This window comes from Gopherus flavomarginatus, chromosome 4, assembly GCF_025201925.1.
Source record: "Gopherus flavomarginatus isolate rGopFla2 chromosome 4, rGopFla2.mat.asm, whole genome shotgun sequence".
Classification (NCBI taxonomy): domain Eukaryota; kingdom Metazoa; phylum Chordata; order Testudines; family Testudinidae; genus Gopherus; species Gopherus flavomarginatus.
Genome location: NC_066620.1, coordinates 108,657,925 through 108,677,098, shown reverse-complemented (window position 1 = coordinate 108,677,098; position 19,174 = coordinate 108,657,925). Strand labels below are relative to the sequence as shown.

The 19,174-nt window shown below is 39.8% G+C and overlaps 1 protein-coding gene across 1 annotated transcript; it reads left to right on the top strand.

Annotated features, from left to right (window-relative positions):
• The first annotated feature begins 13,693 nt into the window (after positions 1–13,693).
• Positions 13,694–16,854, top strand: GJE1 (gap junction protein epsilon 1). The gene is made up of 3 exons (XM_050951605.1): positions 13,694–13,732; positions 14,480–14,662; positions 16,459–16,854. Exons 1-3 carry the CDS (start codon positions 13,694–13,696, stop codon positions 16,852–16,854), a joined length of 618 nt encoding a protein of 205 aa, XP_050807562.1.
• Positions 16,855–19,174: the final 2,320 nt, after the last annotated feature.

Sequence of the window (19,174 nt, the reverse complement as noted above, 5' to 3'; positions counted from 1 at the left end):
AGCCTATTGGGTGGTATGCGTGAAGTTTGGTCCGTTGTGGTTGTGGAGGAGCTCTTCATCTCCAGAGGAAGGAACGTTTGACTCGGAGACCGCTAGGAGAAGCGACAGTGAGCACCCTCCACACCTATCCTGCTCCGAATTGTTATAATTTCCAGCGGGAGCTCAAATCAGAGTGATAAAACAACCACCTAGGAATGCTGCTAACTGGGTAGTTCTGCCTTTGGCCCAGGGAACTGCCCAGTCCGTGTTACTGGCTCTAATACCCATGCATCGCGCGGGCGGGGGGTAGAGCTGTTCAGCATTTAGTGCTGAAAACACGTAAACTCTCCTTAGGAAACAAAACTTCTTTAGTCCCGGACACTTTCCAGAGGCTCTTGAAACCTACTAGCTTTAAAGGTCGGGAGGCGGGGGGGGGGGGGAGCGGATGAACCTATATTCAAACATCTTATCCAACTGTGTTTGTTTTGTCGAGTTCAAAGAGCGTTTGGCCAACAGACTAAGAATGTTTTGCCTTGAGTTTTTGGTTTGTAATAGTTCACCTAAAATTCGTCTGGATTAGGGAAATGGGAAAAGCTGAGATGCATCTGTGCTGTAATATGCCAATGGCAAATCAATATATATTGTAAGTGACGAATGGGTCTGTGCAGGGTAGGGTCTATCACCAGAGCGCCTTGCTCTTCCATTAAACAACATACTTGACATCTTTCTTGCAACACTGGGTCTCCCGAAAATTCTTAGACTACAGTATGGTGGTGGGTGTGGTTTGGATGTTTTTGTCATAAAAGACTCACGTTTGGTTTCCTAATCGTACTGTACATTTTCAGTGGGATCCATTCGTTTAATGAGACGCACCTGTACAAATACCGTACAATGGAGAAACATCTAGGAGAGTTTAAGTTTCCAGTGTCAAGAGCCGGTTATAGCAATACAGTGAAATATCGCTAGTTGCCAAAAGTACTGTCTGAAATTGACCCCATCTTTATTTTTTCTGAATGTTACCAAAAGGCATGGAACAAACTTGCGGCATTCACATTATTAAAACAATAATCATGGTGTATCTGGCATGCAGGATTGAAAGATTGTGGAATATGGAAAAACAACGTAATGAATGAACACATGCAGAAAGTGGTGAAGTGACAAAAGGAAACTAATATCCTAACAAAGTCTGTCACCTGTATGAGATAATACATATCCGGTCAACGGTGCATTATCCAGTAAAGAAACTGGAATTATAAGGGAGACTGGTTTATCTTTAATACATCTTTATATATATAAAAAGATAAAAATACATATGTTTAACACACTATTGCTTCTCAAGAGTAACACCATCAACACATTAATTCCTGGGTTGTATTCCTGGCTCTGCCATTGATTGGCCTGCTGAGTGACCCTGGGCATGTCATTTCACTTCTCCGTGCCTCAGTTTCCCCATCTGTAAAACGAGGAAAGTGATGCCAACCTCCCTTGTAAAATGCATTGAGGTTTACTGATAAAAAGTGCTATAACAGCTATGTTGTTATTTTGTTACTGTTGTTTTAAAAATATATAATTTTTCTAATCTCCTGGAATGTATAGTTTATTACGGTATTGTAGATTACTGATTCACGTACTGCAGAGTACTGTTTTACAGAACACAGTAAATCGTACCGAAAACAACCTGTGCTACAATTCAGAAACATCTGACATCCATACTGCAAGTTTGCCACTAAGTGTTTGCTATAAAAACTCACAGCTGTCATGTGACGAGTACACTTGTTTACCTATTGGATTTATATCCACACTTAAGCAAATCAAATTGGAGCTCTACTGAGATAGCCTGGAACACATTCTTGCCTTGAGTAGTTCTCTAAATTACTGATTTATTATTGATAGAATAAACTTAATTGAGTTTATTTTAACTCTGTAAAGGTCATTGCTCACGATACTGATATTAAATTACCTCGAACGTTTTCTAACCACTATTCATTCTTCCTCCTATTGTAAGGTGTCTACTGATTGAGAAAGACAGAATGAATTAGTAAAAGTTATTCTAACCCCTAAATGTAGAAATGGCTTCCCTAGTGACTTTTTTGAGAATGCATTTTACTTGTGGTTTGGGATGATGGCTTGTTATTGTTTATGTATTTCACTACAGATTTATGTGGGTGATCACATGTGAAAATGAGAAGGAAGTTGGCCTTGGTTAGAAATTCACTCCTTGTACCAGGGAATGGGGAAATTCGAAAACCTTAGTCCTCTTGAACCAGTCAAATCTGAAACGCCAGCTGAGCATCAAAAGCAACACATCTGAAAGGGCTTTTACTTGGTATTTTATCCTGCATTCTTGGTTTGTGTGCTAACTCCTGAATCTAGCCAAGCAGCCCCTAGCCTCTTGACTCAACTAGAGCGAATCTATGTGAAATTGCCATTCTGACACTGATATATTAAAGAATTCTTATCCTGGCAAATTGTAACATGTTCTTCAAATTCAAGAGTGAATTTTCAAAAGCGCCTGGGTGATTTAAGAGCACAGGTCAATGCTCCTAAATCACACAAGTGCTTTTGAATCCCACCCTGAATCACACAGGTGCCTTTGAAAATCCCCCTCTAAAAATCCTGCTTTAATTCCTTTAAGTTTTACCTATATCACATTTTCAAAGCTCAGCACAGAAATTAGTATGGTCTGACATCTGTAATTTACACGTTGGAAACAGAATGATAGATCTTGCCTCCAGTGCCTTTCAAAGGATAAACACATAGACCACAAATATCAAGAATCTAATTTCCTTGGGGGACAGAGTGGAAGCAATCAAGGAACTCAGATCTTGATGTTCAAACTATCTAGCATTTACTGTTGAAATAAAGGAATTAATCCATATCTTCTGATACTGTTGTTTATTTCAGATAATAGCCTACGGGCACACAAGAAAAAATGGATACGTTAGTTTCAGAGCAACGAGAGCGAAGGAAAGGAGTGAGAGAGATTGCAACAAGTTAGTAACTCCGGTGAGAAAGAAAGTAAGGGAGGGCTGAAACTTACTTTTCATTCATAACAGTATATATTGGAAATTTAAAATCACGGTGTGGCGGGGAGATTAATCTTTGAAAACACTTACTATGCTGTACCGCTCCCCAAAGGGGAAAAGGCAAATCGGCCCATTCATTAAGATAAAAAGCCTTTTTACAGGACTGAATAACAAGTCAACACGGGAAAGAAGCTGATAGACTGGCTCCACGCGTGTCTCAAGCGCCATCTACTGAGCACTGTTCAAAATAGGGAATGAGTTCAGCTCCCATCTACTCGTTTTACTTAGTATTTGTGGAACAGGTACTTGTGCATATCAGCGGATTTAGATCTGTAGCTGTTGTGACCAACTTAACATAGCTCCAAATCGTCGTTTCTGTCCTGCAAGTCTGACCGCAAACTCCACTCAAGGCAGAGGTTCGCACAGGCGATTAAATCATACCTTGCAGTCTGAACATTAAAAACTAGGTCCACGTGATAATCTCACTCCTTTAATGCACAGGAGATTTTGATGATTGAAAGCATGAGGCTTATATCTTCATGTAAAAAATAACAACAACAATATTATTTAATCACAAATGCACAACTTCCCATTCTTCTAGAGGAATAATTTGAAAGATGCCCTTTTCTCTCATACTACTTGAATGTGTTATCTCTCAAATATCCACCATTCTGGGTGAAATATATTTTAGAAAGACATAGCTCTCCAGATAAGGAAAGTAATAATCATCTAATATAAGAAGAGACTCCAAGTGTGAATATTAAAGCAAAATAGGTTAAACAATGCCCTGTACTCTGAAAGGGACATGGGCTACAAAATCCTTGATGTAGAAATCATCAAAACAATGTCAATTTAACAATAGGTTACTTTGTATCAGAGAATAAATGGAAATGTTTAAAAAGATGCTGAAACAAGTAAAGTTGCTTGTTTTATGTTCTTCTAATCTTACATGGAATGTCAGTTTAGCTACCCTTTAACCCAATTCAAAAGAAAGAAAGAAAGAAAGAAAGAAAGAAAGAAAGAAAATTCTTAAATCTTAAAATGGAATTTCTGATAGGGAAACTAGATACCAGGCCTCTCTAACAGTAAAGCAGAATGGACTTTTGATGAGACATGAAGCCCCAGAGGTGTCACCCAGAGCAGAGCAGATTCAGATAAACCATTTCTGCTTTATCCAAGGCAGAACATACTATTTTTGTGACAACTATCAGTATTTAAAGATCAATAACTGGTTTATAGCCAAAAGAGAAAAAAGCTGAAGGTCAGAGCCAGTATTGTGGAGTTCTTGGAAGCCTGATAAAGAGAATGACAAACTCCAGATAATCAGAAGTACTAGTAACAGCTGGAAAAAATAAATACAGAAAAAAAAATCCTGACCCCTTGAAGTCAATGGGAAAACTCCAACTGACTTCTGTATTGGCATCCAAGTCATCTGCCCTACTTTTCTACTACTCTATTGAAAAATGATGCATAAAGCATGCCTTCTATGTTGATTTGTCAAGGATATTTTATGGAAGAAGAAGTGGAGGGCACTCCAAATCTGAATAAAATAGCCTAAGCAGCCCCATGTCTGTCTTCCTTTCTTAAGGTAAAGAATATTTTGACATTGAGTAACTGAGGAATTCAGTGAGACAGCCCATGTACATAACCAGTTGGAAAGAGTCCAGAGGAGAGCAACAAGAGTGATCAGAGGTTTGAAAAACATGACCTGTGAGGTAAGGTTGAAAGAATTGGGCATGCTTAATCTAAGAAAAAGACTAGGGTGAGAACCTGAAAACAATCTTCAACTATGTAAAAGCATGTTATAAAGAACATGGTAATCAATTGTTCTCCATGTCTACTGAGGTTAGGACAAGAAGTAATCAGCTTAGATTGCAGCAATGGATATTTCGGTTAGATATTAGACAAATGTTCTAATTCTAAAAATAGTTAAGCACTGGAAGAAGTTACTGTGATACGACATACCATGTACCACCTCATACCTACATCCCCATGTCTTAGTGGAATACTGCCAAATACATAGCTGGAATCAGTCTGGCTCACTTTTGTGTTAGTATTGTTAAAATACATATTAGAAGTATCAGAATGTGTTTAGTGTTTAGACTTTATTTAATGCTTGTGAGTAGCTGCATGCATTAATCTCATTCATAACATCTGTGTCCCCTGTTGTAAGGGGATATTTGAGCATTTGTATTGCGAGTCCCTGTTACTGTGTAAATCACCAGACAGGAGAGAGAACAAGAGTACTTGTGGCACCTTAGAGACTAACAAATTTATTTCAGCATGAGCTTTCGTGAGCTACAGCTCACTTCTTCAGATGCACAGAATGGAACACACAGACAGGAGATATTTATACATACAGAGAACATGAAAAGATGGAAGTATGCATACCAACAGGAAGAGTCTAGTCAATTGAGATGAGCTATCGTCAGCTGGGGAAAAAAAACTTTTGAAGTGATAATTAAGATGACCCATAGAAGGTGTGAGGAGAACTTAACATAGGGAAACAGATTCAATTAGTGTTATGACCCAGCCATTCCTAGTCTCTGTTAAGGTCTGAGTTAATTGTGTCTAATTTGCATATTAATTCGAGTTCAGCAGTCTCTCTTTGGAGTCTGTTTCTGAAGTTTTTTTGTTGCAAAACTGCCACCTTCAAGTCTGTCACTGAGTGGGTAGAGAGGTTGAAGTGTTCTCCCTTTAGTTTTGAATGTTATGATTCCTGATGTCAGATTTGTGTCCATTTATTCTTTTGCGAAGAGGCTGTTCGGTTTGGCCAATGTACATGGGCAGAGGGGCATTGCTGGCACATGATGGCATATATCACATTGGTAGATGTGCAGGTGAACGAACCCCTGATGGTGCGGCTGATGTGATTAGGTCCTATGATGGTGTCACTTGAATCAATATGTGGACAGAGCTGGCATCGGGCTTTGTTGCAAGGATAGGTTCCTGGGTTAGTGTTTATGTTGTATGGTGTGCAGCTGCTGGTGAGTATTTGTTTCAGGTTGGGAGGCTGTCTATAAGTGAGGACTGGCCTGTCTCCCAGAATCTGTGAGAGTGAGGGATCATCTTTAAGGATAGGTTGTAGAACTTTGATGATGCGCTGGAGAGGTTTTAGTAGGGGGCTGGAGGTGATGGCTAGTGGCGTTCTGTTATTTTCTTTGTTGGGCCTGTCCTGTAGTAGGTGGCTTCTGGGTACTCTTCTGGCTCTGTCAATCTGTTTTTTTACTTCAGTAGGTGGGTATTGTAGTTTTAAGAATGCTTGATAGAAATCTTGTAGGTGTTTCTCTCTGTCTGAGGGATTGGAGCAAATACCGTTGTATCTTAGAGCTTGGCTATAGACAATGGATCGTGTGGTGTGTCCTGGATGGAAGCTGGAGGCTTGTAGGTAAGTATAGTGGTCTGTGGGTTTCTGGTATAGGGTGGTGTTTATGTGACCATCGCTTATTAGCACAGTAGTGTCTAGGAAATGGACCACTTGTGTGGATTGATCTAGGCTGAGGTTGATGGTGAGATGGAAATTGTTAAAATCACGGTGGAATTCCTCGAGGGCTTCTTTGCCATGAGTCCAGATGATGAAGATGTCATCAATGTAGCGCAAGTAGAGTAGGGGCGTTAGGGAACGAGAGCTAAGGAAGCGTTGTTCTAAGTCAGCCACAGTATGCCAACATCTTTATGGCTGACTTAGAACAACGCTTCCTTAGCTCTCATTCCCTAATGCCCCTACTCTACTTGCGCTACATTGATGACATCTTCATCATCTGGACTCATGGAAAAGAAGCCCTCGAGGAATTCCACTGTGTGGAGTGGGGTGAGAGTGAGGGTGGCAAGTGATAGCCCATATGCAAAACTGGGGGATTACTGTTGAGTGGATCCTTCAGTTCTCTCCCTGCTGAGGGCTGCAAAAGGTACTACAAAGGCTACTGTGGTCACTGGATTGGTGTAACCTCTGTGTAATACAGCTCAGTAGCCTTTGTGGAAGAGGAAAGCTACTCCTCATCATGATGCTAGCCTAGGTACCTGAGCTGTGTGTTAAGATCTAGTTTTGGGTTGAAACACATGTGAAAAACATATCCATGGTTGTGTGCTCTCTTACTAGAGTGTCATTTTCAAATGGCTAATTATATGCCTATTTATCCTTCTGCATGACTTGTGTATGCAATTGTAGTGCTAGTGCCAATTTGTGGGCCTATACTTTTTGAAAATGTTATATTTCCATGTTGGGTATATGTGACACAGTGGTCCATTAATGGCTCACTACCCTATGTCAACACCTCTTGTCAGGCCTGGCATACTCACTACACATTGTTGTCATAATCTGTATATAAAAGGTGTCATATAAGATATCTTTGGAAAACTTAAGTCTGATCATTAATTTTATTCCATGGTATATGTACCGGATTGCACAAAGAGTTATGGATATATATTAGAATTATATTCTTAAAAAGAGCTGGGCAAGCATAAACCCAATCTGCCCTGGACAAAGGAATGTGTATTTGTTTGTCTGACCCACCTGGTCGTCAGACAGAGGCAGTGAAGGTAAATTTACATAAAAGGTAAACAAAGCCATCAACCTAGCATGTGGAGGAGATAGTCTGTTGCTGGGTCTGAACCTCAGATGGTAAATAATTGTATCAACTGATTGTATACAATATTACTAAATTATGCAAGTGTATCAAGTAAGGTATTTTATGAAATTAATGACACCCTGTTGATTAATACCATTGTGAAATGTATACATTAACACTATATGAGGAATTATGGATACTCACTCATTATGAAACACGGATTCAGGACTTGGAATGTGTCAGACCCTATCATTTTTTGCACCCAAGCCCCCAAATTCTACTACCTGAATACAGACCATGTCCAGCAACTCCTATCACACCAAATTTTGCAGACACTGGTATAGACCAGTGTCACAAAACCTAGAGCTGGAAGATTCATTTTGCCAATTTTGGCACCTACCCTCTCCTCCCACACACACACACATTCCACTGTATAAATAGAGCATGCATCCAGCTGCGTCTGCTGCACCAAATAAACTTGGATCCAAATATGTTGCGTTGCCATAGAGCTGCCAAAATCTATATCCAAGGTATGTATCATGCAAGATCCTGCCTATTTTTGCTCACAAGGCTTCATATTTCACTGCCTCAGTAAAGAACATATCCAGCCACTCCTAGTGAGCCAGCAAATCCTGGGACTGATGCTCCATAAATGGGGTTATAGGATTCACTTTCAGGGAGCATAGACCAGAGGCACCAGGGGGACTAGTACTGGCAGACACATAGAAGCCACCAATGGGCCTCTTGATTGACTTTTAAACGGTCTGTATTAAGCTGATATGTGTAGGGGAATCCAAAAGCTGGGCGGCATGTGCATGGAACATGGAAAGAGTGAACCAATGGCAATATGTGCAGGGAAGAGCAGGACCTGGGGTCAGGAAAGCATGCACAGCAGGGATATATAAGAACGTAAGCAGGGGACTGTGCAGCAGAGAAGAGTGTGAGAGGAGATGCATTGCAAACAGAGCATACATTTTTCAAGAGGCAGGGGACAGGCAAGTTTCAATGAAGGAAGAAATGTCGAAGGGGCAAAACATATCATGATTGTGAATTATGGGGTGTTTATTACTGACAGATGGACTAGAAATATTGAATAGTGCAATGTTTATAATGGGATTGCGATAAATTTGTTTCAAAGGGGTGTGTGGAGTATGGGATCAGGTTGGAATGGAATGGCCTATGGCAGGCATATGGGTGATGCCTAAGTTGGGTAATATGGCACTAGAAGAAGAAGTATGAGAGTAAAAATTCAAATGGGAACCCGTACTTGAAAAAGAGACCTCAGGGGAACCTGTACTAAGGTGCTGGGGGAACAGTCTGAATTCTACCTTCAGATGATAGACAGAATCTAGAGGAAAAAGGAAAAGGCTGCTTGGTAAAGAATGAGTAGTGGAGAAGACACAGCATTCAGGGCCCAGAAGAAAAGTTCAAGTGGTCTGGTGAGAGAAGTTATGAATCCAAAGAAGAAATGTCAACATAAACAGCAGTAAGCAACTGCATCGATATAGCAACAATATTGGAGTGCTGAATCAAGACTAACATCCTGTCATGAGAGCAATTGGTGATTGATGGGGAGGGCCTCACTTACCAGTGACCCTCAGCAACAGGCCTGCAGAATGTTTATGGAATCTCTGGATCTACAGAATGATTTTGTTACTATAAGAGAGCTATTCCTCTTACAGTGGGAGAGATATATAACTGTTCTGAGGGTCCGAAATAAGTTACTGATCCACCGTATAGACTTTCCCCAGAAGATAATGACTAGTGGTTGTGATAAGTATTCTTGCATTAACTGGTACATCTTTGGATAAAATTACATCTTAAACTATGGAAATTTTAGCACAGAATCAAAAATTAAGTAAAAAACAGGAACATTTGTTACACACAGTTTTCATAAATTCAGAAATTTTAAGGCAAAAGGGACCACTGTGATCATCTAGTTTTACCTCATGCATAGTACAGGTCAGACGACTTTAAGTCTAATAGCTGTGGCTGAACTAGAGCATGTCTTTAAGTAGAACTGGTTAGAAATTTTGCCATTTTGACTAACACAAGTTTTTTTCATGAAATCATATCAATTATGACAAAATAGATATTGTAAACTAGAATACCAGAATCACAAGAAATATTTATGAATGCTTCCATGCAGTTCTAAAACAGCAGTCTGAATGAACAGAAATATCAATGGAAGAAATGATACTACAAGCGTACTGTCTACAAAAAAGTTACTGGAGATAACTGTTACGTGAACTTTGACATATAGGAGATTACCACTGATGCTCACAATTCATCAAACATGTAACAATCCCTGAAATAAGTTTTGATCATAGGATAATATAGTATAAGAGTATAATGCTTATGATCTACCACCAGGCAGGGGAGCTCATGAAAAAGACAATTTACATGACCAAAAAAGAGGGAACCTATAAGTCACATTCTGTTGTCCAAAAATGCTGGCCAATATAAGATAGAGAAATTAGCTGCTCTGTGGTTACAATGGTACAATTTTCCCATTCAGTTACTACTTAATATAGACACTGGTGCTATAAAGAGTGTCAAAACAAAGCACAAAATATTGCATAAAGCACAACAGCCTACAAAAAGACAATTTGCTGATTCCTCTTAATGAGAGATGTTCACTGGATACTGATTATTACCATTAGGAAGACAAAAATGCTTTACCTAGACTCAAACTATGGACAGAATATGGACTAGATGTATGGAAGTGGAACAGTTTTAGGGAATCTTCTTATGGAGACTAGAAAGTCATCATCTTGAGTCATTTTTTGTTGCAGCAGCCAACATAATCCAAGCAAAATAATTTTAATGACTGTGCTGTGTTTCTGTGCACATCATTGTAACAGCCCGGAAGTTACATTATACCCAGAATAATATCACTTGCTACTTCTACATCTGGAGCAGAGGGTGTGATTCCCAGCTCCTGTAGACATACCCCAGCTACCTCTCAGAGCTACTCTGCTAAAAATAATAGTGTAGCCAGTAGCACTGGGACCTGGGGTGAGGGCTAACCACAGGGAGTACAAACCAGCCAGGACCCCTTTGGATGCATTGGACTTCATTAATCTTTGCTACCGCTGCTACACTACTATAAAGCTAGCTGGAGGAGAGCTAGCACCTGTATATCTATGCCAACTGGGAATCACACTCCTAGCTCCTAGTGTAGATGTAGCCAATACAGGCTGGATTGCAATGATATTAATAAAATGTGATGGAAAAATATATTATTTGTGAGGTAGCTAGTCTTCTAAAAATGAACCAAGAACATAAAAGTTTCCAGAGATTGTTCTGATGGCCTTTGAGGATTCTCAGGTTTTTCTCCAATTTTAATTTCTTTGACAGATATTAGACATGGTGTTTTCTGGAAAAGAAATGCCTTAGGCTAAACTTGAACATGAAAATGGTGTTTTGTAAAGGAAACTGTAAGGCCTGGTAGCATTGCCGTTGCTTGGAAATTGAGATAACAACAAAAAATCCTCCCCAGGGTTATTTCCCCATTTGTGAAAATTAAGAGCAAATCTAGATCAGTCAAGTAGTGCCTGCTTTGATCACTAATACTTAGTGAGTGGGTGAATATATTTTATGGAGAGAGATAGATTTAAGGGGAAAGGGTTGAAGGAGACTAAACGAAGGGATTTGGCAGAGAGGGAGGGGAAAGTGAAGGGACAGAGGGATATCCAGAAAAACACGGGGCTTGGTTCTTCCCTGCCCTGCAGCTTGTGTCATTATCTGCACCTCCGCAGAGTGAGTGTAAAGCAGGCGTGATAACACTTTTACATCAGCTCAGCATGTAAGTGTTCATTGATCGAGATGTCAAAACTGGAAGACGATAAACATCCCATACTCATTTAAGTGACAGAAAAATGCGGTACTCCTATTTTAAAACATCTAGTTCTGAAGTCTGTGATCACCTTCTTCCAACTCTCATTGTGTTAATTCTGCTCTTCCTTCCTCTGGCTTCTGATCTCCTTCTCACCCTCTTTACTTCTGACCTTAAAACTTCGGATTCCTTGTTTCCTGCTCTTCAAAATTCACTAGTTAGGATATGTAAAAATGTTTGATCACGAGTTATATCTTATACGTAAAACTGTGAACCGTTCAGGGGCTGTTCCACGTCCTTCCGATGCTCTTTAAACTATGCAGTACACTTGAGGTGCTATGCAAATAATAAATAATGCTACTTATACTTAGTAATTATTCAAGGACTTATAGTTTTTGTGTAATTGAATTTAAGGTCTTAGATCTGAAGCTTTTTGCCATGTATCATTTCAAATGTGGGTTTATTTACAAGTTCCTGTTATGTTTCACTCTCCTATTTAAAAAATTAAGTTATTAGGCTATAAATGTTGTCATGTAAATCAAACTAATAAGCCATCAGCCCGGCTCAATGTGAATTTAAGTAATGCGGAAATGTATTTATAATATGGGAACGGGCAGAGATGTGTAACTTTTCTTTTTATATTAAAACTCTTCGCTGCAGCCTGCCAGGATTGTCCTGACTGCCACTCAAACATAATTTCTGTTCAGCACGGGACTTCATTAATTCTATTTCTATCTGATAAGAAAATTATGACCTAATCTTGAATGAGAAAAAGGAGATGCACATTGTACAGATATTTGAGTGTGACAAACAGATGCGTGAAACAGCAACACTATTACCTATATTTAGTCTAAATAATTACAACAAAGCGCTAGAAACAATTATTTGATCAGAGACGTTTCGTAAATAGGGAGAGGTTGCAATAGGTTGTATAAGGACTTGCCGAGTTCCAATTCAGCCTGAGTGGCTGAAAGACAAAGTGGTCTCTATTGAAGCCGCGGAAAGTGGGACACTTGGAGGCAGAAATCGGCAGGTAGATCCAGCTTTCTCCTTTTCCCCTAGAGCAATTTGAGCTTGAAGGCACTAGCCCCTGCTGACTGAGGTGGGGGCGAGGTAGGGAGGAGCGACTCATCGAGCTGTGGGTGATTACTGGAGCGCTGACAACAGATGGCTCTCTCTCCCTCCCTGGTGTGTGCGCACTGGGCGGGCGAGGCACTGCTGGCAGGACAGCAGTTTTCTTCCAGGATGGTCCCTGCTTCTCTCCCTGGACGGACCCAGCTGGCTGCGGCGGAGAAGCGGGATCCAACAGCACCTCCTGACTTGAGCGCCAAGTGAATGGGGCGCCTCAACAACACAACGCCGGGGCTGCGGCTGGTGTGTACTACACCGTCATTGCGTTTTTTGCTACTTTCCACTAGGTCCAGGTCTGCAGAAAAGTTGGTTTCCATTCCAGAAGGAGGGGAAAGTCCCGCAAGCCTCTGCGTCCTCCGGCTGCTGTGCAGCCCGGAAAATACATCTTGCGCTGCTTTTCCTAGCGCCCCTCCACCCCTTGAAATCGCTGGATGTGTCAGGCTAGAGGGGAAAGCTGGAAAGGTGAAATATAGTGGGGGGGGGGGCTGTAAGGAGGACTGGGAGGGTCGTGTTAGCAAATGGGGTGGATCTTGTTAGTGACTCTCAGAAGGACCAGCCTAACTCCTGTTTGCGAGTGAGCAGAAAGACAGATGTAAGAAGTAATCTTGCCAAGAATGCCTTGCCCACCCCAGGATTTCACTTTAGAAGGGAGTCGCTTTGCCAGGCAGATCCCTGTGCGTGAGACGCTTCAATGTTTCCTAAGTTTTCACTGATTTCACTTGTGAGAATGACGTGAGCACAAAGATTGAGTATCTCATGGGAGCCCACCAGGATTGAAACCCCTAAGGGGCACTTTTTTGTATGTTACTTTACTTCTCAAGTAGTATAGTGGTGTTGGGAGCTCATTGCCACTTGTTCCCGTCTATTGTGTGACTGTATTATGGTGTTGGACGTTTCTGCTGACTGCGTTCATGCGGGATTATTAGGCAAACCACATGCACCCTGCTTTTGTTTGGGCTCTTTTTTTTTATCCTGAAAGAGTAAGGTTGATTGGGGCCCCAGAGATAAAAAGTGAAATGTGCAGTGACAAGTGTTTTGCACAGCAAGGGTCATGAGAGAGCAATAGCATCAGACTGAGTCTGATGACAGCAAATTGGCAATGAAGGGCATGACTTATGCCACAATTGCACTAGCATAACATCTTCCAAGACATGTCTTTAAATTACATCAAGAACTTCTATGAAGGATGTGTGAGTATTAAGTGAATAATGAAAGGAGAGGTACTGGGGAAATAAATAATTTGCTTTCTTTCTCATGACAGATACACATGGGTGGAGATGAAAGTTCTGATAATCAAATATGGAGAACAAAACAGCATTCTCTGCAAAGGCAGACTTTAAAAACTATATAACCCATGCTTTCCTAACAGAAAATAAAGATGTAGCACTACTACTCAAAGTAATAGTGCAAACAGGTAACATTTCCTAGCCTAGTTCCTAGCAAGGCCACTTTTGAGAAGTCTGCGGGTTTAATTTCTGACACTAAATATTAAATGATCTTAGTTTAATCAATAGTATAACAAAAATTGATTGACTCTTTATTGAAGGATTCCTTTTCAATCTGCCTGACATGTCTGTAGTTGTAGAATACTGAGTATTATGAATGTAGCTGATATGTAAAGCCACTACTGAAATCAGAGAACCCTAGTTGTTAAGCAGAATAACTGACAGACACAATACAAATTAGAGTGTACTAGAAACAGTAAGTAAAATCAGTCCCTAACAATAACAAGGGCTTTGATTATATTTCAAGCCACTATTTGGTTTAAAGTACACAACACTCTTTGTATAATAGTTATTTTAAAAGGGAAAAAAAGGAGTGAGAAGGGTGTTTTAAAACCTGAAATAAATGTTCTAGGTAACCTGAAACTGGAAGAATAACTTTTTGTTCATCTTTGCCTTTGTCTTTCCTGCTGCATAATCCTGTGACTGTTACAGCTCAGGCCTCCAACAGTGATTGGTCAGTTCCATACCCTTTTCTTTGGCTCAGTTCGAATGTTTTTCCTTGGTGTTTTGGGCTTTGCAGTTTATGGAAATGAGGCCTTGCACTTCAGCTGTGAGCCAGACAAGAGGAAGGTTAATCTCTTCTGTTACAATCAGTTCAGGCCTATAACTCCTCAGGTAAATTTTCTTTTAATTGAAACAACCAATTATTTAGAAAATAGATAAAAGGGTCATAAAATGAAAGCAAATTCATTCCCCCATTTTACATAACGAGTAGTAATTAAACAGCATGTGGTGGTAGTTTAAACCAGTATTTTTCAACAACCGGTCTGTGGACTGGTGCCAGTCCCTGAGATCTCCCTGACACAGTTTAAGAAGGCAGCAGGCCAGTCCCTGGTATCAAAAAGATTGAGAAACACTGGTATTTGACTATCAATGCAGCACAGTCTTCTGTAATAAACTTCCATTTGTGACAAAGTAAGGGGCTGATCTTTTAGCCTTTATTCACATGAGCCATCGTTACTCTTGCAAGTAGCCAGACTGATTTCGACTCGTGAATAAAGGTTGCAGGATCAGCACATAAATGTACTATAAATAGCATTCTCTGACTTGGAAATATTTGTAGACAATAAGGGCCAGATTCTGTAACCCTTTATGCATGCAAGTCTCCCTTGTTCACCTAGATCATTCCAGTAACTATAAAACAAACAGGAAAGTTGGCCTAGTAGATAGGGCACTAGGTTGATACTCAAAAGACCTGTGTTTTATTCCTGGTTCAGCTATAGATTTTCTGTATGACCTTCAGCAGGTCCCCTCATCTGCCTTAGTGCCCCCACCTGTGAAAGAAAAGAGAGCGAACATTTAACTTACTCACCGTGTGTTAAAGCAGCAAAGAGTCCTGTGGCACCTTATAGACTAACAGACGTTTTGGAGCATGAGCTTTCGTGGGTGAATACCCACTTCTTCAGATGCTTGTGGTGGAAATATCCAGGGGCAGGTATATATATGCTAGCAAGCAAGCTAGAGATAACGAGGTCAGTTCAATCAGGGAGGATGAGGCCCTGTTCTAGCAGTTGAGGTGTGAAAACCAAGAGAGGAGAAACTGGTTCTGTAGTTGGCAAGCCATTCACAGTCTTTGTTCAATCCTGAGCTGATGGTGTCAAATTTGCAGATGAATTGCTCAGGATTGAACAAAGACTGTGAATGGCTTGCCAACTACAGAACCAGTTTCTCCTCTCTTGGTTTTCACACCTCAACTGCTAGAACAGGGCCTCATCCTCCCTGATTGAACTGACCTCGTTATCTCTAGCTTGCTTGCTAGCATATATATACCTGCCCCTGGATATTTCCACCACATGCATCTGAAGAAGTGGGTATTCACCCACGAAAGCTCATGCTCCAAAACGTCTGTTAGTCTATAAGGTGCCACAGGACTCTTTGCTGCTTTTACAGATCTAGACTAACACGGCTACCCCTCTGATACTTGTCACCGTGTGTTGTGAGTATAAAATCCCTCAGTGATTGTGAAGCACTCAGGCTGAGATCCGCAAAGTCTCTTAATTTATGCTTACTTCCTGAGACCCACTGAACTCAGTGGAAGTTAGGAGCCTAAACACCTTTGAAGATCTGGGCCTCATACTTTGGTGATATGGGCCATATAAGTGTCTATAGCTAGAATTATACAGACAAATAAGGACTGCTCATGTGAATAAGGGTATATAGGCCCAAGATTTATTGACTGTAACTTACTTTATTCATACCATTCTTCAATTAGGAGAATGTTTACATGTAAATGAACTGTAAAACTGGAACAATATGTAACAGTGATTGTAATATTAAATGATCTTTAATTGTTTTTAATGTATATTATAAATATAAAAAATCTTCTCATAAGAACTTTGGATGTGTGCCTGTTTTAACTGGCACAAGGCAGTTGTACATGATCTGACAGCAAAGTCTCTGCTATACTTTAGGTATTCTGGGCATTACAGCTAGTGACGGTTCTGGTACCTGGAGCAATGTTTCATCTTTATGCTGCATGTAGAAACATCGATCAGGAAGATATCCTCCAAAAGCCCATCTATGCTGTTTTTTATATCCTCTCTGTTCTGTCAAGGATTGTCCTTGAAGTTGTGGCGTTTTGGCTTCAGAGTCATCTCTTTGGCTTCCAAGTGAACCCACTCTACAGGTGTGATGCAGGAGCCCTTGACAAAAAGTTTAATATTACCAGATGCATGGTGCCAGAACACTTTGAAAAGACAATTTTCCTCATTGCTATGTACACTTTTACTGTGATTACATTGGTGTTGTGTGTTGCTGAGATTTTTGAGATCTTATGTAGGAGGCTGGGTTTTTTAAATAATCAGTGACCCTGTTGTCACATTGAACTACTCCTGTTTATGTGCCATCTGTTCTGACTGTTGTGTGTGGTGGATTTTTTTATGTACAATGGAGATCTCAGTGTGAAACAAAGACCATTTTTTGTGCACCTCTGCAATTTTGTATAGGAACTTCCCTTACGTAAGCTTTTTGTATATTACTGTTGTCAAATACATAAGTAAGGGCCAGATCCAAAAGACGTTTACTGGTGTGCATAATCCTTACTCACATATATAGATTGAAGTCAATGAAACTACACATGTGAATGAATGCCACTTCAGTGCCATTTAAAGCGATTTGGTGGGAGATAGGGGGAATGAGGTTTTTATTTTTTTACACTTACCCCTTGTTGGAACCTGCTACTTAACTGCACACATGCATTTGGAACAAGTTTATTTTTAAAATGAGTGATTATTAATCTGCAGGGGGAAAGCCATTCCAAACTACATAAATGCTCTCATGATTAACCTTTGGTTCAGTGAATTTTAATGCTCATGAAGTGAGCTTTAATGCTTAGGTAATGCCTGACATGGTACAAAAAAATGCTCTAAAATGTTCCCAAGCAGCTCTACCATTGCAACCTGATTCCTGAACAACCATATCCCTGGCCTTCACTAAGACTCCTGGTTGTGCTGTGATTTTAATATTTTAATATGAACCAATGTCTAAACCTAGCTTGCAACAGCCAAATCTATTTTAACTGTGTCCAATGCTAGATGTAAATTCCCTTTTAAAAAACAAAAGCTAGCTTGTGCTTCCTTGAATCCCCCACCGTGCTCATCTTTATATTTAAAATAAAACTTAGCCTCTCTTCCTTTTTTTTGTAATGAATCAGAGCTTATATTTATGACTTATATTTACTTATGAAGTAAAAAGTGTACAGATCCCAAACTTGCCTCAGATATGTAGCATTTAACAATTCATACATATTCATTATATGGTGAGGTGAGGAACAGGCCCTTTGAGTTAATTTTTGAATAGAAAATTTCAAAAGAGCTGTCAAGATGACACTGCTGCTTGTGGGCCCAGTCGTGCATTGATTTCAATGAGAGTTTTGCCTGAATATGGCCTGAAGGACAGGATCTTGTAAGGTTTTTTTGTTTTTGCCATGCCACTTCTGCTCATCCATGGCACTATATACTACTGTTAAATAAAAATAATCATAAATATTCTGTGCATTAAAAATATTCCCTGAATTAAGTATATTTTTATAATTTACACTTAGACTTTTTAGAAAATATATCATATCTTCTCTTGCACTCCAGTTTCCATCTCATAATTAATGGAAATTTTAACATGAAAATTAATCTTGTTCCTTGGAGACTGGACAGAAAGAAAGGGGTAGTTTTCCTTTTAAAATGTTTACAGTTAGAATGCTAATAATCACCTAGGTTTTTTTGTTTGTTGGAGATTTTTACCCCTCTTCTGATTTCTAAAAGTTAAGCTCTCTTGCCTACTTCATCATTGTTCATAGGAACTAAATAAAAAAAAAGCCCCTCAATTTCATATTGTGCCTACTTTCGATGAAGTGTCAACAAGAAAACAAGAGACTTTCTGACACATTCTCTTGAATTAAATTGACCTTAGGGCTTGGTCCAGTGCCCACTGAAGTCAATGGGAGTCCTTTCATTGTTTTCTGTGGGCACTGGATGAGGCTCATAGCACTGAGAATAAAGTGAGGGGGAAAATCTTAACTTATTTAAGAAACTTAACTTATTTTAAAAAGACAGTTACACTAAAAGTTAATAAATAAGAACAGACAAAAAGTTGCTGTAAAACATACAGGCTTAAGGGTCTTTTAAAGTTAATTTATCTTTGAATACTCTGTGGGGAATCAGAATACAACTTTTACAGTAAGCTGAGGCCAAATCCTGTTCACTGTATTCATGTGAGTTGTCCCAACAGGCCCAGTTCTGCAAATCTTGTAATCGTGACCCACACAGGTAGTCCCAGTGACTTTAGGTGAGTAAAGCATGCAGGATTTGGTCACTGTTGGACTCATATTGATCCAAACTGTGTACAGGTTACCTAGTTCTATATGTTTTTTGAGTTGGCTAATGATGAGATCCTAAATTCTAATATATTTTTTGTACTATAGGTTAATCTTTTGACTCTTCCCAGGGAAACAAGTGATGTTTTTCTTGTCTTAATATTATAAATGAATGTGATATCTTTGGCCAAACACACTTAACTAATTATTTATTTGATATCTGGAAATACTACAAGGGCGGGGGACTGCCTCTGTTTGTTGCTTGCCTAATATAACATGTACTTTGGTCAGTATATACTTGCTTATTGTGATGGGGCAAG